A 27,235-nucleotide genomic window follows, 5' to 3' on the forward strand; every position below is an offset into this window, starting at 1 on the left:
CCAGAACATCTACGTCTATACTATGATAAAAGGGAACATTGCAGAGATAATAATTGTAAGAAATAAGAATATAAGTATTCTCAGCAATACAGAGATCCATGACAATCCCAAAGAGCTAATGATGAAGCATACAATCCACCTCCAAAGAAAGAACTGATGTTGATTGAACACAGACTGAAGCATACTATTTTTTTTTACTTTTGAGTTTTCTTATACAAAGTGACTAATATGGCAACATTTTGCATAATTGCACATGTAAAACCTGTTTCTGATGGCTTACCACCACAGGGAAGGGGGAGGGGAGGGAGGAAAGGAGGGATAGCATTTGGAACTCAAAACTTTAAATAAAAATATTTATTATTATTTTTAAAATAGAAAGAAGAATACTTGACATGATGGCTAGCTAGTTAATGTTTATATAGCTCATTAAGGTTTGCCAAACACTTGACAAACATTATTTAATCTGATCCTCAAAAAAACTCTGTGAGGCCGAGAAAGGTTCAGTGATTTGACCAGAGTCACACAGCTGATAAAGGGTCTGAGGTCAGATGTACATTCACATCTCCCTTACTCCAAGGACCGCACTGTACACAACTGCACTTTGCTGATACTAACTTGCCACTCCTCGGTTTACAAAGCACTTGACATATGTGATGTCATGTAGTGCTCACAACAATCCTGTGAGATAAGTAGAATAGGCATGACTATCCCTAATTTACAAGAAAGGAAACAGGTTCAGAAAGGGTAAGGCTACCAAATCATAGATAGGAAGCATCAGAGACGAGAGTTGCATGCCTAGATCTTCTGACTTCCAATCCAAAGGTCTTTTTTAACAACACACTGAACCAGGAAGTCTTAAAAGGAAACTCAGTGATAGGGGAAGGGGTAGTCATGGAGCAGTTTCTGATTTTGTGGACACACTGGGGTCAGAAAGAGATGAAGAATCTTTGTGATCAGGGTAAGTTCCTCTAAAAATGCCTCTCTTGCAAAAGAGCAAGGTGGAAAGGAGGTGTTTTCTGTAATGGCCAAGGTGATTGAGGAGCTAGCAGAGAGGTCAAAAGGCAAAGATGATGGATCCCAGACCACTGGAGGTAGAACCACAGTATGTCATCAGATAAAAGCAGCATAAAATTCCAAAGGTCGAGAATCTTCATTCATGGAGTATGGCAGAGGTTCTAGTTTTGTGCCACCTCTTCTTCTTCCCTTATCTTATCATCCAGGGATCCTATTTCCCAGTCTCCATTTACTTACACGCGCTAGGCTTGGTGTACAGCCAAAGAAAAATATGATTTACCGACATTTTTGCCGATACTGTTGTGAGCAGGGTTGTTGTGGGAAATGAGAAAGCAGCTATGATTAGTTCATGGTCAAGGCTGAAAGTAAGTGTTAAAGAATTCCAGGAAAATAGAGTCAGTTTGCTCTGTTTTGTGGAGGAAACAGCCAGTCATGGAAAAAGACTTCCCTGGGACAGGGAAGCATGTGTTGCATATGAAATTGTCAGGATGGGTTCCAGGCAAAGCAGTGGTATCAGCAATGGGGCTCTGAAGCATCGTCTCCCCGCAGGGGGCCTCGGCACCCAGGTTCTCTGGGACAAATGGTAGAGGAGATATGACAATGGTGACCTATAAGGCAAACAGAAACTCCAGTCATGAGTCACCCAAGGATGCAGAAAGAGAAGTGAAGCAATTGTCAGGGCAGGCGATCTCTGGGTCCATCACCTTTATGCGAAGGCTAGCCCAGCTAAAAGCACTGATGGCACAGGCTGGCCATGCTCTCACACACACTTACTCTTCCTATTCACTCTCAATGCTGTTCTCTTCTCTTCCCACTGCTCTGGGTTATGGTATCCTTCCCTCCAGTGCTCACACTCTGTCTCTAAGGTCACTCTGGAATGGGCTGCTCTCTGAACTTTCAAAAGAGGGGGAAAACGAGACAGTGATCCTGTAATCACCTCTTTTATTTCTGCTGAATAAAAAGATGTGACATTAATCTAGAAAGCCTAAGATAACCAAACCAACTGATGAGACTTAAAGATATGCAATCGGTCTACATGGGGCATATCTCAGCATGCCACAGTAGTTTCCCCTTTTCTCCTCTCAAGCAGGTTGTCAATGGGTGTGCCTCAAACCCTTTCTGGGTAGATGCAATATCCCAGACAGAGACTCACTCCCTTATGCAGTCATCAAATTGACCAAAGAACTCCCTTGGTCAATCTCTATGCCTTCTCTTTGGAACCAAGGTAGGGGAAACAAAATGTTCCCCCACTCCTCTATTCTTAACTAGGTTACAATATCTGCCTGGTTGTGGGGTGAATAGTGAAGTCTTGGTTGAGTAATGGTGGCGATAAAGGGTGGGAAGATTTGTACACAGAGTGGTGCCGAGGATTATTGGCATCTTTACTGGTGGCCTCAGGGGATGGTTGGTCTATGACACTATCCATGAGGCTTAGGAGTAATGGAGGCAGAGACACACAAACATCCACTTTGAAGGTAGCTCTCACCCGTCTTTGAAAGGACCCACTTGCTGATCCTCCCAGGAGAAGTCGATGACACGGTCCCTCCAAAGTAATAGAGTCACCGCGTGATATCCGCCACTCACCTCACTCTGACCACAGCGGGTGGCTTTGCAGCCAAAGATGGAAACTGCAAGGGAGATGGTAAGTTCCAAAACAGGCAGATGAACAGAATTGCATTGATTCATTGGAAAGAGAGACCAAAGAGAGAATGGTGAGGAGTGGCCACAAGGCCCCTACTTCTAAAAACTCAGGAAGAAAAAAGGTAAAAGGGCAAATTAAAGGAGGAGGGGGATCGTCTGAAAACAAAATCTAAGATATCTAAAAAACTCTTCACAAACCTTAAAATGACAAATGACTCATGATGGAAAATGATCTCCACATCCAGAGAAAGAACAATAGAGTCTGAATGCAGATTGAAGCATAATATTTTCACTTTTGTTGTTGTTTTTGTTTGTTTCTTCTTTCTTGTTGTTTTTTTCCTTTTGTTCTAATTCTTCCATCACAACATGAATAATGTGGAAATATGTTTAACATGATTGTAATGTATAACCTATATCAGAATGTTTGCTGGCTTCAGGAGGCAAGAGAGAAAAAAATTTGTAACTCATAATCTTTTTTTTTTTAATTAATGTTGGGAGCAGCTGGGTGGTGCAGTGGATAAAGCACTGGCCCTGGATTCAGGAGGACCTGAGTTCAAATCCAACATCAGACACTTGACACTCACTAGCTGTGTGACTCTGGGCAAGTCACTTAACCCTCATTGCCCTGCAAAAAAAAAAAAAATGTTGAAAACTATCTTTATGTGTAATTGGAAAAAATAAAATACTATTTTTTAAAACTTTCTTTATTTATTATTTTTCCCACCTTGCATGTAAAAACAAACTGTAACATTGATTTTTTAAAACTTTGTGCTCCAAATTCACTTCCTTCCTCCCTATCCCCCCTTAAGAACCCAAGCAATTCAATATAAGTTATACATGTACAGTCATGCAAAACATAGCAGGCAAAAAACTTTAGAAAAAGGAACTAAAACAACAACCAAATATACTTCCATGTGTATTCAGATACCATCAGTTCTTTCTCTGTAGATGGATTACATTTTTCATAGGTCCTTCAGAGTTGTCTTGGATCATTGCGTTGCTGAAATAACTAAGTCATTCACAGCAGATCATCTTACAATATTGCTGTTACTTTGTACACAGTACATTTCACTTTGCATCAGCTCATGTAAGTCTTCAGGCTTTTCTGATAGCATCCTGCTCATCTTTTTTTTATAGTACACAACATTTATACAGTGCTTTAAAGGGGGATTTCCTTGCAAAGCACCCATGAGGTTGATTATTGCAACAATAATAGCTTACGTTTATATATTACCTTATACCTGACAAAGAATTTTCTTCACAATAGCCTAGGAAAGTAAGTACTATCCTCCTCCTCCTCCTCCTCCTCCATTGCTCTTGCCTCTGCTTCAAATTTTTTCCTAGTTACTATTGCTGTGTTTCCCTCCATCCTATTCACTCCCCATGATGTTTACTCTATTTTCTATCTTCTTTTACCCTTTCTCTCCTCAAAAGTGTCCCTCCCCCAATCTGCCCTCCCTTCCCTCACCCCTCACCCCTTATTCCCTTCCCCTCTCACTTCCCCAAAGGGCAAGATATATTACTATATCCACTTGAGTGTGTATGTTATTCCCTCTTTGAGCCAATTCTGAAGAGAGTAAGGCCCATTCATTCCCCCCTCCCCCTCATCTTCCTCTCCACTCCATAAGCTTTTTCTTGCTTCTTTTATGTGAGATACTTTATTCCATTCCACTTCTCCCTTTCCCTTTCTCCCAATGCAATCCTCTCACCCCTTACTTTTATTTTAAAGATGTCATCATGGGGTAGCTAGGTGACACAGTGACAAATCTCCCACCCTGGACTCAGGAGTACCCAAGCCCAAATCTGGCCTCAGACACAAGACACTCACTAGCTGCTCAACCTTGGGTGTGTCACCCCACCCCAACTGCCCTGGAAAAAAAAAAAAGACAAAAAATTAATTCTTTACAGATATCATCCCTTCATCATCAATTCCCACCTGTGCCCTCTGTCTAAATTTATTCCTATCATCTGCCCTAATACTGAGAAAATTTTTATGAATTAGATATATCATCTTCCCATGTAGGAATGTAAACAGTTTAACCTTTTAAAAATAAATTTTTAAAAAAGAACGGATGTTCCTTGAGGGTCCTATAATCTTGTTCTTGCTGTTAAGTCATATCCAACTCTCAATGACCCCATTTGGGATTTTCTTGGGAGATACTCGAGTGTTTGCCATTCCCTTCTCCAGGCTCATTTTACAGATGAAGAAACTAAGGCAGACAGGGTGAAGTGACTTGTCTGGGGTCACACACACACACACACACACACACACACACACACACACACACACAAACACACTGATTGAGGACAGATTTGAACTTCCTGACAGTAGGGCCAGTGCTCTAGCATCATCAAGCCAACATATTCATAAACCTACATTCTCAATATAACCATGCTGGTGCTGAGTCCAACCCAGTCCCTGTAACCTGTACTCTTTGTACAACTTTTCTGATGTTCACCATACCAATACAATCCAACTACCTGTGGAGCATCTGAGTAGTAATTGAGCCTCCTCTCTGTCTTATGGCTGAGGAGCCACACATTTGAAACAGGTGGATCACCTAGCAAGATCCATGGCTACACACCTCTGTGTCATGTGCTTATCTCTGTGGATTTACAACCAGACTATATAACAAAACATTATTTTAAAATAATTTTTAAATTTTTGTCATATTATAACTGCTACATGAAATTTTAAGACTCATAATAAACAAAGCTGTGTTTAATTTTGAATATTTAAATTGTTAAATTTGAATCCAGATTTAATGTGAGACCTTTTTCCCCTGCATATTGCCAGAGAAAATAAACGTGAGGAATTTTCAGGACCTCTACAGCTGTTGGGACCTAGGTAATGTGACAACTGTGTAGTCTATCTAGTTATCCAAGTCAGTCCTAAAAAGGTTATACACTACAGGGATCAAGTGTTTCCTTGTATTCATATACCATGATTTGTTCATTTTGATGGACACCTACCTGATTTCTAGTTCTTTGCAACTACAAAAGAACTGCTATAACTATTTTTGTACATATGGAGGTTTTGTTTCTGATCTCTTTGAGACAGCAGCAGTACTATCCTATCCTAGTTAAATTGATTGTTTGAACCCAAAAAATTTTATATTTATCCCTCTTAAGATACACTTCAGTAGATTTGTTTCAATTCTATCTGTCCAATCTTTTGTTGGATCCTGACTGTCTTATATAGAATGTTTTCTATGTTCCCAAGTTCATTTGTGTCATATACAAATCTGAAGAGCAATATCTCTAGAGTTTCATCCAAGTCATTGATATTTTAAAGCAACTCAGCATCATATATTGGTCCAATATCCTGATTTAAACATCAATTTGTCACATAATTCTTGTACATACACAGATACCTGTGCTGACTTTTACCTTCAATTATTTTGTTCAATGAAACCCTAAAGAAAGAAAACATAGATAGCAGAGTTCTGTTTAATACTCTGATAGTATGCTAGGAGATAAATTCCATAAAGCTTAAAATAAAACAAGGTTTATGTTCCACTTTTGTGCCATTGTCCCCATCTCTCCTTGGGATCCAGAGGGTGGCTGAGGCAAGCTGGACTTGGGGAGGGAGCAGCCACTTTAAAATATGATTCACTGACATTTTAATGAGACTGTTGTGAGCAAACACTGACATGGAAGAGAAATGAAAGAAGAAATGCCAAATGGACAATGGAAGTCCCCTCCATTGCCAAAGATGGAGGGGACTATTAACAAAGAAATCCAGGAAACTGTAATTAATTTGCTTTGTTTTTCAGTGAGAAATAGCCAGTAAGGCAAAGAAACTTCCCTGAGAACAGGGAAGTATGTGTTCTATATGAAACTGTCAGGCCGGCTTCCTGAAAATGCAGCCGTGTCAGCATCTGGGCTCTGAAGTGTTGTCGCTCCTTTGCACGCTTCGGCAGCTGGGTTTTCTGACACATAAGGTGGGGGAGGCATGAAGATGGTGACCTATAGGACAAAGGTGCAGGAAAAGAGCTGAAGGGATAGATAGCAAGGGCAGAAAATGTCTAGTGACCTCACCTTTATACTAAGGACATAACCCTGGATGAAGGAGACAGGAAGGTGGCAGAATGAGGACAATGGATGGCCAAGCTCTTGTGACCTCTCACTCTTCCTCTGTACTCTCCACTCTTCTATACCCTTCTCCTATTCTTTTCCCTCCACCTTTCTAGTTTGTGACCACCTTCCCCTCAGGTCCTCTCACTCTTTTTCCAAGTTCAAACTGAGCTGGGTTGCTCTCTGAACTCATCCAAAACAGGAAGGGAAAGGTAAAAGGCTCACCCTGTAGTGTTCTCCTTCATTTAGGCTGAATACAAAGATCTGACCACGGACCAAGGCATCCCAGGACAACCTAACCATCCCCAGTGAATGACACTTAAGGATGTCTTTAGTTCCCTCTCTTATGCCTGAAACAACCCACTTGCTCATCCCCCAAGCACTAGCCTCATTGCACATCCCCACAGAAGTGACCAGGTCACCGCATGGCTTCAGTTACTCACCCCACTCTGGCCACAGCAGCTTGCCTTGCAGCCGAAGCCTGAGAGCACAAGGGCAATGGCAAATTCCAAAATAGTTAGGACGAGAAGGATCAAACTGATTCCCTGGGAAAAGTAATCAAACAGAGAATGGTGAGAGATGGACACAAGGGCCAACTTCTAGCAACTCAGGAAGAAATGAGGTGAAAGGCAGTGTGGAGTGGAGCAAGACAGGAGGTGAGAGACCGTCCTGAAACAAAATTTAAGGCATACATTAAGCTCTTAAAGAGCAATGTGAATGTTACATATTTTTCTTAATAGCAATAATAATAAATCATATTTCAATGGTATTTTAAGATCCACATAGCACTTTCCTCACAATAATCCTGTGTGATTTGTTGTACAAGGATGACCACCCCCATTTTGCACATCAGCAAACTGAGGCTCAAAAATGCAAACTGGCCTGCCTATGATCATGTCAGTATTTTTCCCTTGTGTACCATTCCACACACAAGCTAGGCTGGCATCCATCAGGGTATGTCATGGATGCTTGGCACAGGTTTATTTAATAAAGGAAACCCCAAACTCCCTAAAAGTAAATGGAGTTCTAACCAGGGTTCAAATTATGTGTCTGTTTTCCTTACAGATTTGGTGCCTCTGGGTCACTCAAATCATCAGTAACTCCCTGGGGCATCAAGCCCACAATCCTGACTTAAAAGTTCATCATTCGGGGGCAGAATATAAAGCACTGGCCCTGAATTCAGGAGGACCTGAGTTCAAATCCAGCCTGACACTTGACACTTACCAGCTGTGTGACCCTGGGCTAGTCACTTAACCCTCATTGCCTTGCCAAAAAAAAAAAAGTTTATCATCCACTATGAGAAGGGGGGTGAGCAAGGTCATTGTTAGAAGAGCTCTTACTCCCCTAACTTCTTCCTAATCTCTAGTTCCAGGCTTCATTCTCTTCTTATCTTTATCTATTGCTACACTCATTCCTCTTTCCTCATCTCCATCCAGGCTAGTTTTAGACACTCCCTGTCCCCAAATCTTTCTCTGCTTTCTCCCTTTTTAATGACCCTCCCACCACCAATCACCAGCCAGGAATAGGCTCTAGTACACACCATGCTTATCTGCTAAAGTCCTGTTCCTTCAAGATCCATCTCAGTTGAAATTTATTCTTTAAAGACTCTTGAGGGGCAGCTAGGTGGCGCAGTGGATAGAGCACCAGCCCTGGAGTCAGGAGTACCTGAGTTCAAATCCGACCTCAGATACTTAACACTTATTAGCTGTGTGACCCTGGGCAAGTCACTTAACCCCAATTGCCTCACTAAAATAAATAAATAAATAAAGACTCTTGACCCACTTCCCCTTTCTGAAGTTGAAAATGGGTTGTCTCTCTTCTAATACTTCCTGAAGCTTTCTTTCACAACTACATGGTCACATACCCAGGGCACAGTTTATCACTTCACACATGGTGATAACTTGTTATTATTACTATTTCACCAAATTTATGGGAATAAACTTAATTGAATGGAAATATTCACTGCTTTTTATGCTTTGGAGTTCTCAGAATTCACATTTCTGACTCCTATTACAGGAATAAGACCAGAAATATTAAGAAACCTCCTCTTGTTTCCCAACCCAAGGAAACCAGCTTTCCTCAAAGGTTTCAGACCTCTACAAAACCCTTAATGCCTCTGCTCTGGCCTGTAAAAATTGTCAGTTACAAAGATCCATGACCATAATTGGCCTCAGTTTGGAAGTACTCACCTCTAATAGAGAATGACCAAAAGAGCACATATTAAAGGAACTTTCCCGGTGACAGTAATAGTGCATGTTATCAAGAATTGCCAAGTTGATTGAGAAAAAGATGATTCCCATCCCAGACGCCACTGAGCTAACAATATTCATTGCCAGGCAGCTTTGGACCTAAAAGCACATAAGAACAGTCAATCTATTAACACATGGTTATGAGATTGCTACTGTCTATTCAAACTTGTTCAAGACACATATGTACATCCAATGGCAACAAGAGAAAGATTTGTCTGTTGAGTGCCTACTATGTGCAAGACAGGATGTCAGACACTGGACCAAGGGGAAAACTGCTCAATTCTATTGCATTCTTGTTTGTTTTGGTTTTTTGGTTTGGTTTTTTTTTTTTTTTAGTGAGGCAATTGGGGTTAAGTGACTTGCCCAGGGTCACACAGCTAGTAAGTGTTAAGTGTCTGAGGCTGGCTTTGAACTCAGGTCCTCCTGACTCCAGGGCTGGTGTTCTAGCCACTGCGCCACCTAGCTGCCCCCAATTCTATTGCATTCTACTAGGCAATGCAACATATGATATGGGAATCCTTTCTTTAGATAAAGATAATTGAGGAGGTCAAGGGAACCAAAAAGTCAACCTGCTGGTATGACTGCAATCTGAACAATGGGAGAGCAGCCAATAGTGATTCATAGACTCCATGACACCAGGTTACAAGCCCAGCCATATGGCATTGGCCGGGCAAGTGTACTACAGCCCAACCAAAGGTTGCTGAGTCTGTCTCAATAGCCCTTCTATTTTCTCCTTGCCTTTGAGGGGGCACTAAAGAAGATCAAAAGTTTCTTTCTCTTGAGCTGCTGAGAAAGAGGGAACGACACTCACCAGAGTATTGGTGGGTTTGTTTTCTGCGGCAATGGAGAGCGAACCGGAGATGATAAACTGTGGACAGAAGACGTAATAAATGATAGCTCTATAACCTTCATTTTTGCCCCTACTGTGCTCACCCTTGCATAGTCAGTCACTAAGACCTGCCTCTCCCATTTGTAAGAACTTTATATCTGTGATAGCCCCATAATACACTCCAGGGGCCACCTAAACATTATGACCAAGAGCAAGTAGACAGGAATGCCTTTTTTCATAAGAGCACAAAGCACTCTGAGGTCAAGTAATCATGCTTAAAATGAAAACAAAGTGAGTCTCATACGGCTTGAACTTGGTGAAAGTTTGAGGGGGAAGGGAGGGAGAGGGAGGGAGAGAGGTACATATGTGTGTACATGTGTGTATTTGTATGTAGATATATAGATATAAAAATATGTCTGTGTCTAAATGTACTTGTGCTTATATTGTATATTTGTGTGTCTGTATGTGAGAGAAGATAAAAGGACTTCTTTGAAAGCAGAACACTGATTGAGATCATGGTATTGTGGTGAGTTGTGCTACAGCGATTCCTTGACTTATGACACTTTTCAGTTTTGAAGGCTATAGCTGACAAACTGGTTTGGGAAATACAGGAAGATTGTGTAAGGGTTGTTGGAATCATGCCTGGCAGAAAGGTAGAGTTTTGGGGTTACACATCATAAGATAGAGATGAGGTGCTAAACACAGAAGCCTTGATTTGAGGCAACAGAAGCTAGAGAAGAAAGGAAGTGAGAAGAAAAAGTTGAACAGAGCTAAGTATAGATGATCAAAAGGCAGGAGGAAGCATGGACAGAGCAGCTATTTAAGGACAGAGGCTGACAGGAAAGACGGCTGCTTTAAAGAAGAATGGAGAATCAGAAGAGCAGCTGCTTCAGGAGGAATCATCTCTGACAGCTGACTGAAGGGGAAAATCCCCTACAGCTGCTAGGAGCTCCTTGGGAAAGAGGCATTGCTTTGCTGAGAGATGATTGGAGAAAGCAAAATCATCTCCCATTTCAAGAATTTCCTGAGGGGCAGCTAGGTGGTGCAGTGTATAAAGCACCAGCCCTGGATTCAGGAGGGCCTGAGTTCAAATCCAAAGCCAGACACTTGACACTTACTAGCTGTGTGAGCCTAGGCAAGTCACTTATCCCTCATTGCCCTGCAATAAAATAAAATGTGTTATTTTTTTTAAAAAGAATTTTCTGGGCCTATTGCCATCAGATGCATCTACCTCCTGAGAAAAGAAAACCTTTCAGGGAAGTGGTGCAGTGGATAGAGCACCAGACCTGGAGTCAGGAAGGCCTGAGTTGAACTCTAGTCTCAGACACTTACTAGCTATGTGACCCTGGCAAGTCATTTAACCCTGTTTAGATTCCTCATCTGTAAAATAAGACTGGAGAAGGAAATGGGAAACCACTCCAGTATCTTTAGAAGCCATATTCGTTTTGTTTTTGTTTTGCGGGGCAATGAGGGTTAAGTGGCTTGCCCAGGGTCACTCAGCTAGTAAGTGTCAAGTGTCTAAGGTCAGATTTGAACTCAGGTCCTCCTGAATCTAGGGCTGGTGCTTTATCCACTGGGACACCTAGCTGCCCTCCCCCCCAACTCCAGTATCTTTTCTGAGAAAATTCCAGATGGAGTCATAAAGAGTCAGACACAGCTGAACAACCTCCTGAGAGAAGAGGAAACTTTCAGGGTTATCTGAGTTTCCCTATAGTGTTCTACAAGTATTAAGATGGCCCAGTGGGAAGGGTGTCAGAAGACATGAGATCAAATCCAGGCTCAGACACCTCCTAGCTGGGTGACTCTGGGCAAGTCACTCCACCTCTCTCTCTCTCTCTCTCTCTCTCTCTTTTTTTTTTAGTGAGGCAATTGGGGTTAAGTGACTTGCCCAGGGTCACACAGCTAGTAAGTGTTAAGTGTCTGAGGCCGGATTTGAATTCAGGTACTCCTGACTCCAGGGCCAGTGCTCTATCCACTGCGCCACCTAGCTGCCCCACATTCAACCTCTCTTTGCCTCAGGTTCTCCTTCTGTAAAGTGTAGACAATAATAGCACCTGCCTCCCACGGTTTTTGCAAGGATCAAAGATAATGCCCTTCCCATGCTGCCTAGCATATAGCATTATATACATGTCAGTTCTTCATATTATCTCAAAAGAGAAAGAAAAAGAAAGATGAGATTTGCATCTTCTTTGCTAAAAACTATACTGATATATGTATGTATCAATAGATATAGGTGTAGATGTAGATGTAGGTGTAGCTATAGCAATAGCGATAGAGAGATGATTGAGAAAGAAAAATAGAGAAAGAGAGAGAGAGAGAGAGAGAAATATAAAAGTATGACAGTTACTCAGGACAGCTGTGGGATAAAAGACCTATTGCATCCATGGCCCAAAAGTAGCAAAGAGGTAGGTTTGCATAGCAAAAGAGCTCTAAGGATGAGGAGGAAAACTGATAGCAGAGTTCTTTTGCCCAGCAGGTGATGAATGGTACATACTGTAATTGAAGCAACTAAGAGCATCAGTTGTGATAGGCCAGAGTTGAGCTGTCCTGTGTATATGGGTTTTCCTATTCATGTGACTTCCGGCTGGTTTCCATAAGTATGTGCTCACTCTCCCCAATGGATAATGAGACTGTTACATTTTGATTATTTCTACTTTTGCCCTCTATTGATTAAATATTATGATTATTGTTGCTTTTGCTTTCTTATTTGATAAATGTTTCACATTTAAGAATCAAGGGTGACTGATTTTGCACAAATGTGGAGCACCCATAATAGGTTTCAGGAGTTCTTGTATCAAATCAGAAGGGTGAATCCACCCCCCAAATTGACTTATGAGTAGGACATGACCTCTGGGAAAACCTGACCTTATAGCATAATGGTAGACTGGGTGTGCAAGGCAGCCCAGAGAACTCTGGGGAGTAAATAGTAAATAAATAAATACAAGTTTAACACTAATGAGGTTGTTTTTAAAAGGAAATGAGTCACTGATGAGCTGCTCTGGAGAGTGTCTCAGAAATTTAAAATTCACTGTATTATTATAGCTAATGAGCAGGGATATGAGCTATAGATATGAGTATATGTGTATATACATATTTGTCTATATATATGTATGTGTATGTATATGTGTGTGTGTGTGTGTGTGTGTGTGTGTATCAACCCTTCCCCAAATCCACCACGGGAAGTAACAAAAGGGAAACCTTGGGTCCAAGGAGACATGTTGCTAAGACCCAGGTTCCCACCTGCCTTCTGGGTTCAGAGGGAAAAACTCTACATTTCAGAATTAGTTTCACTAACTCTACTCACAAATGCTGTTCCCCAGAATATGTAGCCAGTGTAAAGCAGAAAATTTTCACGTAGAAAAGAATCCATAGGAGTCAAAATGTGAACCAGTCCTAAGCTGAAGTTCATCAGAGCAATCATGATCTGGATGGTCTAAAAGAAAAAGAGATTGTCATGAGCACACAGAGGACTGATTAACTTCTCCCTAGAAGTGGAGGATAGGTTCAAACACCTTCCGTTCCAGAATCTCACTGGACACTGACAAGAGCCGACAATACTTGCCATGTAGCAGAGGCTTAATAAAAATCTGTAACTTCATCATAAGGATAATATACTATGACAAGGTGAGATTTATACAAGGAATGTAGGGCTGGTTCAATATTAGGAAAACTATCAGCATAATTGACCATAGCAATAACAAAACAGAAATCATATGATTATTTCAATAGACACAGAAAAGGCCTTTGACAAAATACAGCACCCATTCCTATTAAAAACACTAGAGAGGGGCAGCTAGGTGGTGCAGTGGATAGAGTACCGGCCCTGGATTCAGGAGGACCTGAGTTCAAATCCAGCCTCAGACACTTAACACTTACTAGCTCTGTGACCCTGGACAAGTCACTTAACCCCAATGGCCTCACTAAAAAAACAAAAAACACTAGAGAACATAGGAATAAATGGAGCTTAACTTAAAGTGATAAGTAATATTTATCTAAAACCAACAACAAGCATTATCTGTAATGGGTATAAGCCAGAAGCCTTCCCAATACAATCTGGGGTGAAGCAAGGATGCACATTATCACCTCTTCTATTAAATATTGTACTAGGAATATTGGATATAACAATAAGAGAAGAAAAAGAAATTAAAGAATTAGAATAGGTCATAAGGAAATAAAATATCACTCGTTGCAGATGATATGATGTTATACTTAGGAAATCCTAGAGGATCAATGAAAAAACTACTTGAAATTATTAACAACCTTAGCAAAGTTGCAGGATACAAAATAAACCCACATAAATGATCAGCATTTCTACATATTACCAACAAAGTCCAGCAACAACAGATAGAAAGAGAAATTCCATTTAAAATAACTGTGGACAATATAAAATACTTGAGAGTCTACCTGCCAAGACAAACCCAGGAGCTTATATGACGAGAACTATAAAACACTTTCCAAACAAATAAAGTCAGATCTAACCAATTGGAAAAATATTAATTGCTCAAATCGGTAGGCTGAACCAATATAATAAAAATGACAATTCTACCTAAATTAATTAATTTATTTAGTGCTATACCAATCAAACCATCGAAAAATAATACCATAATATTTTAATACTAATATTTTTTATCTATAACTCCTGTTTGCTTTACTGAGCTTGTAGTTTCACAATTCAGTCTCCTTCTTCCGATTCAGACTCAGATTCTTCTGCATTCTTGAGCCACTCTACAAATTTTTTCATTTGCTCAAGACACTTTTCCCCTTTGCAACATGTGGGGCAGCTAGGTGGCGCAGTGGATAAAACATCAACCCTGGATTCAGGAGGACCTGAGTTCACATCCAGCCTTAGACACTTGACACTTACCAGCTGTGTGACCCTGAGCAAGTCACTTAACCCTCATTGCCCCACAAAAAAGAAAAAGAAAAAAAAGAAAAATGGTAATACTAATAGTTTTAATACCAAAAAAAATTATGTGGATTTTCCAGATCACAGGGTAGGGAGACTGCACCCCTAACCCCCACCATATGGTAGGGATAAACATACTTAAAATCCCTAGAACTTGGAATAAGTCCATTCCTCTTTCTAGGTCTCAATTTCCTCATCTATAAAATGAGGAGGTTGAACCAGAAGATCTCTGAGGTATTGTCAAGCTCTAAAATCCTCCAATCCGACGAGTGAAAGAGAGACAGCAACATAATGTACAGAGACCTCTCTGAAGGGTCAGGAAGAACTAAACAGGGATCTTCCTATCTCTTACATATAAGTACTGGCTATGTGATGCCAGACACATTATTCAACTTCTGGGCTGTTAAGTGGTACAGTGAATAGAGCACTGGCCCTAGAGTCAGGAGGGCTGGAGTTCAAATCTCACCTCAGACATTTACTATGTGACCCTGGGCACTTAACCCCAATTGCCTTAAAACATCCAGGGCCATCTCCAGTTATCCTGTGTAGATGATCCTGCATATTTCTCCCTCAGTCCAATTCGGTGCAAGTCATGATATCACCCCAAAGTCATGGTCCTCTTCGAGAATGAAGGACAAACAACATTCAACTTCTAATGCCTTTGGTCACTTTGTAAGATTACAAATGGATCTGTACTCGTGGAGGGAATTTCCTCACTGAGAATTCCCTACAACAATGAAATCACAAATCCAGGTTACAAAAATTAATTCTTTTTTAATTTTACAATGATTGAATTCATTTATTTTTTAAAAAATAATTATGTAGTCAAAGATAGTGTCTATTGAGTACTTAGCAAATTTTGAAGCTTTACATATTTGGGGGAGGTTTTTATTTTAATTACTTTTCCAATAACATGAAAAGATATTTTTTGAGTTCCATATTTTTCTCCCACCCTCCCTTCCCTGCCCCTCCCAAGGACAGCAAGCTATTTGTTATAGGTTATACATTACAATCATGTTAAACATATTTCCATATTAGTCATGTTGTAAGAGAAGAATCAGAACAAAAGAAAAAAATGCAAGAAAGAATAAACAAAAATAACAAAAAGTAACAACAAAATTGAAAATAGTATGCTTCAATCTGCATTCAGACTCCATAGTTCTTTTTATGAATGTGGAGAGCATTTTACACCATAAGTCTTCTGGCCTTGTCTTGGATCATTGCATTGCTGAGAAGAGTTAAGTCTATCACAGTTGATCATCACACAGTGTTGTTGATACTGTATACAATGTTCTCTTGGTTCTGCTAATTTCACTCAGCAGCAGTTCATATAAGTCTTTCTAGGTTTTTCTGAAATCCATCTGCTTATCATTTCTTACAGCACAATAGTATTCCATGACATTCATATACCACTACTTGTTTAGCCATTCCCCAATTGATAGGCATTCCCTCAATTTCCAATTCTTTGCTACCACAGAAAGAGCAGCTACATATATTTTTGTACATGTGGGTCCTTTTTCCCTTTTTATGATTTCTTTGGGATATAGACCTAATGGTGGTATTTCTGGGTCAAAAGGTATGCACAGTTTTATAGCCTTTTGGTCATGGTTCCAGATTGCTCTCCAGAATGATTGGATCAGTTCACAACTCCACCAGCAGTGCATTAGTGTTCCAATTTTCCCACATCTCCAACAATTATCGTTTCCCGTTTTTGTCATATGAACCAATTGGATAGATGTAAGGAAGCTTTACAAATTTAAATGATTATTCTCAATAAGGATAAAATGAGAGATATGGCATGCCAGAAAAACAGCAGACATTCAAGTCACTGGGATCTGGGTTCAAGTCCTACCTTTGACACATACTAGCTGTGAGATCCTAGGTGAGTCACTTATCATCACTGTACTCCTAGTCCCCTTGCAGTCACTCTCTATGAATATATCACAGAGCTGGTGCCAATTTTCATTGATAAACCATTTTCCTCCCTTTGGGAACATTTTACACCAACGAGATCACAGGTTCCTTCCAAAACCAAGAGAAAGAGTATCCTCTAGAATAAAACTTCTTAAACTGTGAGTTGCCATCCTATATGGAGTCACATAACTCAAAGTGATGGTCATGAAAAACTTGGCAACAGTAAAAGGTTATGTATACCTATTTTATCTACCTATATACTCAGGATCATGTAAAAGTTTCTTGAGCAAAAAGGGATCATGAATGGAAAAAGTTTAAGAAGCCCTGCTCTAGAGTAACTTTTGTGGGCTTGGTTGGTAGGTTTTGAAAGCGAACCCTATCTGGAAAAGAAATATGGGTGAGTATTCCCTTTACATTCTCTGCCCTGCCTGGTTTCAACTCCATGAAACAAGATGCCCCTGTCAGGATTATCACTTCTAGACTCACCACCATGCTACTAACTCAAGTCTTGATTGACCCCGCCTCCCTCATATCAAACTCCTCCAAGTGTCTTCCTTTCTTCTTTTTTCTTCTTTTTTTTTGCGGGGCAATGAGGGTTAAATGACTTTCCCAGGGTCACACAGCTAGTAAGTGTCAAGTGTCTGAGACTGGATTTGAACTCAGGTCCTTCTGAATCCAGGGCTGGTGCTTTATCCACTGCACCACCTACCTGCTCAGTGCCTTCCATTCTAGAGGGCAGATATTGAACTCTCTGATCACTCCACTTTGCATTGCTGCCCTACCTTATTTTGACTCCATGGAACAAGAAGCCCCTTGCCCTGAGATGGGTACCCTCTGCTGTCCCAACCCTCCCTCCTATGCTTTCCTGCCTCTTCTTGTGTTTCATCTCCCTCTTTAGATTGTGATCTTTTAATACAGGAATTGTCTTTCTTTTTATTAATCATATCCCAGCAATTAGCATGGTGCCTGGCACATAGTAAGGACTTAATAAGTGTTTGTTGCATTGAAGTAAGCTGGGAATAACCATTCTCTCTAGTACATTACCTCTAATTTACCTCTCTGCCCCCCCCAAGTCAAATTGTCAATCAATCAACATTTATTAAGTATTTAATTAATAATTTAATAATTTTACTTAATAATTTGCTTGCCAGGAAGAGGACAAACAGAAACAGAACTTATTTAAATAGTTCTAAAAGGTCTCTGTAATTTCCTTTATGCTATCAGCTGTTTCCAATTGTTGCTTTGGTCTTTTACTGATCCAACAAACCAATTCTTTCCAGGATACTGGGATACGCTAGAGAAGCTCACATTAAGCAAGTCAATTGCTAAATTGTCAATGTGAGTATTTATCCTTCGGAAATTGACAATCCCTCCAAATAAAGGTTTGATTTAATGTTTTGTTGATTGTCTAGACTTAACTGATATAGCAAATAATGTTAATTCAGATGTTTTCAGAGCTCCCTAGGTCAACTTTGACACTGTTTAGAGCAGAGCATGCAGGGAGCATGCTAATAGCTATCTCGAAGACTAACTAAATATATCCTAAGTGCATGGTGCTGTTCTGCCCCAAACCGAAGTCTACTAAGCCCCGAGAAGGTCACATTGAGGAAGCCTATAGAATGGAAACAGCATTGAATTTTAAGACAGGAGATGCATTCCAATTCTGAGTACTACTCCTTAATCCCTACATATCAGCAAGTCATTGAATCTGTCTAGTTTACTCTTCTTTAAAATGAGGGATTTGCCTGAGATGCAAATAAATGCACTTTATACAAATACACTCAAAAGAGGACTGGGATTAGAATCATTTACCTGGGTTCAAATCTTGGATCTGTTATGTACTATCTCTATGACCTTGGATGTGCCTCTAACCCTGCCAAAGCCCCAGTTCCCTCCACTGTAAAACAATGGGAGAAAGGTGGATTAAATGATCTCGAGGTTCATTTCAGATCTCATGGTATCAAAATATATCCATTTTTAAGGTAAATTATTCATCTCCCAAGCATTTATTAGGTTCTTACTCTCTGCCAGGCACTGCTCTAAGCTCTGCAGATACAAAGAAAAAGGTAAAACCAGTTTCTTCTGGCTCCCAAATCTATAAACCTGCGAATCCCTCCCAGCTAGAAACATGAGTCTGCTTTCACAAGGGATGGGGAACTCTGACTCACCCCCAGCACCTTGGGCTCCCCTCTCAGGAATTTCTGCAGGGATGCTTTTGATTTATAAAGTTGCACAGGTGTCCCCACTGGACCCTGTGAGTAGGTAATGAAACCTGGCTGAGGATAGGCTGGGACCACTCCCTTTGGAGTTTCCTGGGAGTCCATCAGGCCGCTGGTGATGCTGTAAGAAGAAAAGAGAAGTCGTATGAAGCGCAGGCTGTGTGCCTCCCTCCCTCTCTGCCTCAAAAAGGAAAAACATAATAGTAGCCAAAAAATGGTGTTATCTTGGGCTATGCTAAAAGAGGCACATCTGGAATCATGAAGTTGGTAGTGCCCCAGTCTTCTACCCAGGTCAGATATCTCACAACTGGATTATTGTGTTTAGTTAGTGGTTCTGTATTTTAGGAAGGGCCTGACAAACTGGAGAGCATGCAACAGAGGGCAACTAAGATGATTAAGGGCTTATAGACAATGCCATGTTTCCACTGATTGAAAAAATAGGGAATGGTTAGCCTGGAAAGCAGAAGATTTAGGTTGTTGAAAGGATAAAATGAGGAAATGGATATGAAAGACCTTGAAAGATAACCATTAAGATCCAAAGGCAAGGAGTCATGTCTTTCACGGGGGAATATTAACATTCCTGAGTCACCATCATAGGACACATGCTATGAACACTTTTTTCAGCTGTGGGTGTGGACTTGCATGGATCCATACATCCTCTCCAGCCTCATCTTGACCAAAGACATATGGACAAGGGGGCTGGGTTCTGTTCATAGATCAGAACAAAGTAAACTGTCCCACATGGAGTTTGAGACTGATTGGTACTATGTGCCTATGTGTCCCAAACTAGAAGGGCTGACTCAGGTCCAGGGTCCTACATAGACTTTGAATGTCACCCCCAAAGGTTTTCAAGGGAAGTGGGGCTAAAAAGTTAGTCCACTCAACTTCGGGAACTCCCTTCCCTTGAATGGATGTGCCTGGATTGAAAAGTGATTGTGTGAGTGAATCTTCAATTCATCCTCTTTCTAGCAGACACAGATGTCTATAATGTTTATCCCCTCTAGATATCTAACAGTACACAAGGGTCTATATAGAAAGGACATCTTTCCAGCTACAAGACATATCTACACTCCTTGTACCCTCTCTTCATTTATGCTCAAGGTACAATAATCAAATCAGTGTTGCCACCCATTGGTCCTAAAAAGGGCACAGCAATCTATGGTCTTAAAGATCCATAACTGTTGACCCCTAAGCATACCTATATATCAATTGGGAATGCCTCAATATTTTTTAAATATTTTCCCCATATAACATACTTAGAACAGTGCCAAGCACCTAGAGGCCACTTAACAAATTCTTGTCTATTACTTGATTGATTGAAAGGAAACTGATGCAAACATTTGGGGCTATCAATTTTACTTAAAGGTTGCTGTAAGAAACCAGATTTTACAAACTACCCTATTCTGACCATGAAAATGATTTAGTCAGTAGTCTCATCCTCAGTCTATGCCAGGAGTAGGCGGGGCACAGAGCCCCCAAATTAAACCCGTCACCCCAAGAGAGAAGCAGAACAGACTCCTCCCAGCACCCCCTAAAAGTGACAGGCCTCTCTGAGGGGAGTGGGAAGCCCTGAGAAGGTGAAAGTAAGTGGGAAGACACAGGCTTGACCAGGAGTCCATACTGTTATGACTCCGCAGAAACTTTACTAAGGACCCAGTAGGAGTTCATCTGTGCCTTGGGGAAAGGGGCAAGAGAAGAAAAGCTCCTCATTAGCCAGAGCTTACCTCTTTCTGGGAAGAATAGATGGACTAAAGAAGAGAATTTATAAAAGAAGAAATCTAAAATGTGCCTCTAGAAAGGTCAAGGAGAAGGAAGTTCTGTGGGAGTGTGAATTTCTCTGGTCTCTTCCATCCCTCTCAGAGACCACAAAAGGCTTGTGATCTGCACTGTCGAAAAGGTCCTTAGTGAGAGCAGGTCTGACATCACTGCAAACAGGGGGCTAAGGCTCATCCCTCAAGATATTTCTTCCCTCCCAGAATTAATCCTCTCTGCACAATGAAAGGTGGGGCTGACTGTCACCCAAGAAAGGGGGAGATTTCACCAACACCATGACCCATCTTGTCAGTGAACTGCCTCCAAACATTTGTCCCTAGTTGTACCTGAGGTTTGGGCAATGAGCTCTGGGCTGAGAAACGCAAAGCAGGATGAGTCCTGAGAAGACACTGAGCCATGCCTCTTGTACCTAATATCCAGGGAAGATCTAGAGACTTCTTCAGCTTGCCCCTGAGCTAGGCACCAGGAGCTACCCAGTGTGAGGCACCTAACAGGCCTGAAGAACCTCTATCTTCATGCTAGTACAACCAAACCTGCTCTGTCCTGTGAGCCTGGGCAGGAGGGAGGGGAGAGGGGTGGGGCAGGGGGAACAACTGCCTGAAGAGCTTGCTCAGACCCAAAGCCTTGAACACTCCTTCACACTCGGGATCCCCTTAGATCCCTCCTGCCCCCATCTTTCCTGGGTTTTAACTTCACCTAGAAGCAAATGTGGGACCCACCTAGAATGCTTACCGGTCCAATCCACCAGCTCTTTCAGGGTCTCCTGGCCTTCAAGTCTGCCTGGTCAATGGATGGAACTTCACTGAATGGGAGATCCTCCCCTGGGGTTCCAACTCTGTCCTATCTGCCTGCTTCCCCCTGACACATTTCCCTTTCCCCTGCCTTATAAGATATGCTGATGATGTCTATAGCAAGCAGATATTCTGAACATGGTGAATTGTTTCATTTTCAACATAGGAAGTAACTAATAGTTCCTCTTTTTTCTTTGCAAGAGACATCTTTTCTCATTTTGGTATTCCAGGAACAGTGGAACTGGAACTCTGATTGATTTAACTTTCATCAAATTCAGCAGTTATAAACGATAACATTTTTAAGACATGAAGAACAGGGAAAAGGACTACCTAGCAACCTCTAAATAGCTGCCACTGTGGGGTTTCTTTTCATTTTTTGAAGAACTATGTCATACGTGATCCTATTTCTAGGCACATGTGTGAGACAAGAGCTAGCCAATGTGTAAGAGCTTAGTAATATGCCAGGCACTGAGCTTCATAGCTGGAGATGCAGAGAATCTTAAACACACAGTCCTAACTCTGAACAAGGTTATCTTCTAATGGGGGAACAAGGTATTAGGATATGAGCAAGGTAGAATGGGACCAGTTTGAAATATCTAACAAATGAGTTTATCTTTGATATTACAGGCAATAGGGAACCAATGCAGTTTATTGAATTGGGGTCATATTTGTACTTTAGTAAGATCATGTTGGCAGCTGAGTGGGAAATGGATTGGGAACAGACTGATTTGGTGCAGAAACCAACTGACAAGTCATTATTATAATAGTCAAGGAGAAAGGTGTTGAGTGCCCTGACTATGGTTACCTGAGTGGAGAGGTTACACATAGAAGAGATGTTGTAAAGTTAGAAACAAAAGGTCTAATGACTGATTGTCAATGGCGGGGGGCGGGGAGTGAGCAGCAGTGTCTCGTTTAGTCTTCTCATCCATATATCACTGGGCTGAGAGGCTTCCATGAAAAAACATGTGAAAGCTTTATAACCATGAAGCATTATAGGCAACAGAAGTGCTATGGCTAGTGAGAGAATATTGCCCTATTGCCTCCTTATGTTATATGAAATGTAGGTCATTTGAATTTTTTGGCCTCCAGATTTTCTCTCTTTCAAAAGCTCCTGGGTCATTATAGTAGCAACTTGGGTCAGGCTAAGGACTTTTTGAGCCTACATGACACCAGCTCAAAGACTTCGCTTCCAATTCTGCCCCTGATGTGTGCTACCTCTATGACCTTGGGCAAATCACTTCCTCTCCCTCGGACTTTGTTTCCTCATCTATAAAATGAGAGTGGTAGAACAGACGGCCTCTCAGGTCTCCTCTAAGTCTAAATCTATCATGCTATGATCCCATCATCAAACCATCCTTCGATTTCTTCGGAATTCTCCATCATGGCTTCCCTCCCCTGAAAACTCGTCACTGGGAAATCTCCTTATACAGCAAGATCAAATCTCCAAAAGTTTCTGCCCCTCTGATTGACCCTTGTGACTAGAAAGTAGGACCATGAGCTCTCAGACCTCGACTTAAAGAGGATTCTCAGCACGGATTTTCTTCCCATTTCCAACCAGCCACATTGCTTTTGGACTTTCCATCATGCCCTTGCATCAAGTACCTTCTCCTGCCCCACTACCTTGTTTCCCCCATGAGATCTTCCTTGAGGGATCCTTGAGGACAGTGACTATCTTTGGTTTTTTTACTTATATCTCCAATGCTTAGCATAAAGTAGTTGCTTAATAAATGTTTATTGACTGACTGACTGACTGACTGACTCCTTGAAGATTCCAATAACCCTTGGTCCCCTGTCTACACATGGACAAACATTGTTATAGAGAAGTTTATTGAGTTCATGTAGCCTTCCATTACCACGATTAATTTAGGGACTGAAATGTACCCTGTACTACTCAGGGATAAGATGATGAATTAAACCCAAAACTTTGTGTTCAACTGGTTCCACTAATAAAGAACAATGTATAGTTTTAGTGAGTGGCCTGAGGGGCACTAAGGAAATGAATGAACTACTCAGGATCACATACCCAGTACATGTCAGAGGGAGGATTTTTACCCCAGTCCTCATAGGCTAGATTTGAACTCAGGAAAATGAGTCTTCTTGACTCCAGGCCTGGCACTCTGTGCACTATGGCACCTCCCATCTGCCCCGTGTGTCTATTAGCTGAAGTAATTATTATTGCTTAGTCATTTTTTCAGTCATGTCTTATTCTCCGTGGCCTCCAACCCCTTCTAATTTTGAAGTCAATTTTCTGAACATGAAAATGCACACCATTCCTATGAGGGATGAAGACTGGATCTCCATCTCCACATGTTTATTGTCCAAATCATTACTTTTGAGGGGGCAGTTACATTAGGTCTCCTCCTTCCAGTTGCCGTCTCTCTCCTTGTTCAATTATTATCATATCATTGCTGCTGTTGTCACCCCTACCCTTCCAGCGGTGGACGCCTAGTGGTTGCACCCCAACAGATGGCAGCAGAAGAATGTGCATCATTGAGGACCAGCAGAGAGAAGCAGAGAACCACTTAGGCAAGACTTCTAGAAGCCAGGAGAGCATGCTGAGATACCAGCACACTGCGGAGAGAATAGATTGGCAGAGGAAGACACACTCGGCGATGGCAGCTGGTGATGGAGCTGGTGACTGGAGCTCTGGAAGCAGGAGTTACACCAGCTACTCAAGGGCCCCAGGTATCAGTGCTTCCTGATCTATGCTCTTCCACAGACATTCCCTAATTACTAGCACTAACTGTGATAGTCTTCTGCTACCATTATTGGGGTGGTAACCTGAGACAGGGTGTGTCCAAATTTGTACAAAGGAAATCTGTCATTTATCTTGACAGACTGTTTCATTAAATGCCATTGATTGTGTTCCCAGTTCCAGTCATTTCCAAATAGTTCTATAAATTAAACATGATAAAGGGACTTTAGAATAAACTGGGTGTGGGCAGCTAGGTGGTACAGTGGATAGAGCACCAGCCCTGGAGTCAGGAGTACCTGAGTTCAAATCCAGCCTCAGACACTTAACATTTACTAGCTGTGTGACTCTGGGCAAGTCACTTAACCCCAATTGCCTCACTAAAAAAAAAAAAGAAAAAAGTAAGCTGGGTGTGATCTTTAGCTTCCAGGGAGCCATTGGACAGATTTCTGCAGACTCTCAATGTGCCTCTGCTCTGGCCTGTGCTGATCCTTGATCAGCAAGGTTCAGTTATTACCTTTGGAAATACAAAGGGAAAGAATACAGTCTTTCTGCTGAGGACGTTGATCTCCCTGTGCATATTAAGGGGGATTCTCCTTGCCACATGTAAATAAGAAAGGGAGACAGGCTCACTTTTCCCCAGCCATAGCATGGTATAGTAGGGAACATGAACATTTTACAGATGAGAAAACCAAGGCAAACAGCAATTAAGTGACTTGCCTAGGATCGCACAGTTAGTGTTTGAGTTCCTATTTCCTGACTCCAGATCCAGCATTCTAGCCAGTGTTAGAGGCTGGATTTGAACCCAAGTCTTTCTGACACCCAGTTCAGTTTTCTGCCAACCACAACATGCTTACTCTTAGGTAAGTCTTGCTGCCTTGTGTTCATGCTTTGCCAGGTTGCATTAGATGGCCTTAGAGCCTCTTCCCACTTCTATCTTCTATGATTCTATGGAAGGCAACCATGATTCTTTAATTCCACTAAATTTGGGAGAACTAGCAAACGTTTTAGTCCCCTATCATTATTAGCTGATAATGCCTAAGTGTTATCCAGATACTGGAAACTCTTGGCTTAATAGATGCAGAACTGGCAGTTTTGAATCCTCACGATACCTTGAGATATCCCATCAGTGGTTCATTTGCAATCTTCTCCCCAGAAATGCTATAGTCTAGGCATGCATAGGCCTGGTGGTGCAGTGGTTAGAGCACCAGGACTAGCACCAGGAAGAACCAACTTCAAATCTGGCCTCAGACACTTACTAGCTGTGTGATCCTGGGCAACTCATTTAAACCTGCTTGCCTCAGTTTCCCCATCTGTAAAATGAGCTGGAGAAGGAAAGGGCAAACCATTCCGGTCTCTTAGCTAAGAAAACCCCAAATGTAGTCATGGAGAATCAGACACAACTGAAATGATGGAACAGCAACAAGGCGTGCAAAATGAAGATCCTTAGTTCAGACTACACATCATTATTCCACAACTATTTCCTGCCCACATATCTCAAGGTAGAGGAAAATCTTTTTGATCAATGTCTATACCAGAAATGAGTGTGCTAAAAACCCCAATGCCCTTGTTCTATTTCCTGCCTGCCTGCCTGCCTTCAGTTGAGAAGTTACTAACTGTGGTGATCTATCCCATCCCATGTTTATCTAATAAATGCTCAGCGCAGAGTACAGGACTGTAGCCAGCTTTGGAAATTTCTAAATGGGAGAACAATAAGGGAAATAACTTCATTACATCCTTCTTCCCCCTGCCCCACCAACATATACTTCAAGGATGATAACTTGGACTGGTCAAAGTTATTGCATTCTTTCATGACTCAGAGAAAGGAAATACTCAATACTTTTAATACAAGGGTTACATTATTTATTGGAAATAGTAGAAAAAATAAAAGCTAGGTGTTTCAATCCAAAAAGTTATTTCTGGGTCACAGGGTCTTTAATTTGAGGTTGAGGGGAGGCTTTTATGACTGGGGAGGGGACTCTGAATTTTTCTCACCAAAGCTCAGGAATGAGTGACTGTTTTCTTTATTTCTATCTCTTTTATTGTTTCAGTTGAGGAAAATGTGTCCGTGACGAAAGCATCATCAGTCTAGATTATTTTTAATTGTCAGTCTCCAAAGTTCTCCTGTCTTGACCTGAATATGGCTCTGATGCCTATGTATGATGTATATCCAACATATATTGGTCTCTAAGCCTCTCCTCTCTTTGTTCAAGACAATTAGAGGGAAATGAACATTCATCAATTGGCTCTTTCATAATAGCAGACAGAATCCCAATGAACCCAAAAATATGTGTAGTGGGTAAGGGGAAAGTGTTGAGAAAAGGCATAGAGAGAGCCTGCAAGGAACCCTGAAGTCCCTTTATGTTGAAAGGGGAAAATTGAGGCCACACCATTAAGTAGGGTCCCATAGGATAAAGATTTATTCAAATTGATAACTCTAAAAAAAGTATTTCTGAAGATTTCCCTAGAACTATTTACTTAATAGCTCAGTATCATTCACTGGGGTTGAGGCTTCCATGCCTCTCGAGATGAGATAAAGCCTTCTGTGATACGAAGCCAAACCAAAAAGAAAAGAAAATTGTTCATTGCCCTTAACAATCACCTTCCATCTCCTCCCTCCATCTCCTCATCATCATCTTTTGACACTAATCAAAAAGCATTTGTAAAGCCCTTATTAGACACCAGTCACTGAACTATCTGGGCACACAATGATAACCAAAAGTAAAAGTAAATGTAGTCACTGACCTCAGGGAGCTTCATTCTGTGGGGACCAATTTTTAATTGGGGAGTGTTAGCTAAGCGGCTCGCTGCAATATTGGGGCACGGAAGGAGACCAGCAGCCTCCCTCAAAACAGAACAGGATTTATTTTAACAAGAACGAACTTAAAAAAAAAACAGCACAAACAGGATCAGTAGGATCAAGAGAAAGGAAATAAAATGGGGAAAGGGAAATTATACAACCTGAAAAAATACCACCGCCCAGGAATCAGCTGAGAATACACAGCAGAGCTCCTGTCGCCTTCCAGCTTCCAGCTAGAATGGCAAATTCTTCCCGTTCTCCAAAACCCCACACAGCCCCCAACCAATTATCTGGCTGCTCTGACAGTCACATGACTGCCCTCACTAGGCT

The 27,235-nt window shown here is 41.4% G+C and overlaps 1 protein-coding gene and 1 long non-coding RNA gene across 3 annotated transcripts; both read right to left on the reverse strand.

The window, feature by feature from the left end:
- Nucleotides 1-1,471: 1,471 nt before the first annotated feature.
- On the reverse strand, nucleotides 1,472-4,885 carry LOC122730490. Its single transcript, XR_006353512.1, has 3 exons — nucleotides 4,372-4,885; nucleotides 2,501-2,642; nucleotides 1,472-1,622 (listed from the first exon to the last, which is right to left on the reverse strand). It is a non-coding gene; the product is annotated as an uncharacterized LOC122730490 (long non-coding RNA).
- A 1,206-nt stretch (nucleotides 4,886-6,091) lies between these two features.
- Nucleotides 6,092-21,480, reverse strand: LOC122730489 (membrane-spanning 4-domains subfamily A member 4A-like). Of its 2 annotated transcripts, none has more exons than XM_043969628.1 (7): nucleotides 21,342-21,480; nucleotides 18,799-18,970; nucleotides 13,115-13,243; nucleotides 9,793-9,849; nucleotides 8,922-9,080; nucleotides 7,176-7,277; nucleotides 6,092-6,624 (listed from the first exon to the last, which is right to left on the reverse strand). In XM_043969628.1, exons 2-7 carry the CDS (start codon nucleotides 18,952-18,954, stop codon nucleotides 6,487-6,489), a joined length of 741 nt encoding a protein of 246 aa, XP_043825563.1. In that variant the 5' UTR covers nucleotides 18,955-18,970; nucleotides 21,342-21,480; the 3' UTR covers nucleotides 6,092-6,486. The 2 variants fall into 2 exon arrangements, with proteins under 2 accessions (XP_043825563.1, XP_043825562.1); XM_043969627.1 differs by having other exon boundaries at nucleotides 21,355-21,475.
- Nucleotides 21,481-27,235: the final 5,755 nt, after the last annotated feature.

The sequence above is a fragment of the Dromiciops gliroides genome, chromosome 6 (assembly GCF_019393635.1).
Source record: "Dromiciops gliroides isolate mDroGli1 chromosome 6, mDroGli1.pri, whole genome shotgun sequence".
Lineage (NCBI taxonomy): Eukaryota > Metazoa > Chordata > Mammalia > Microbiotheria > Microbiotheriidae > Dromiciops > Dromiciops gliroides.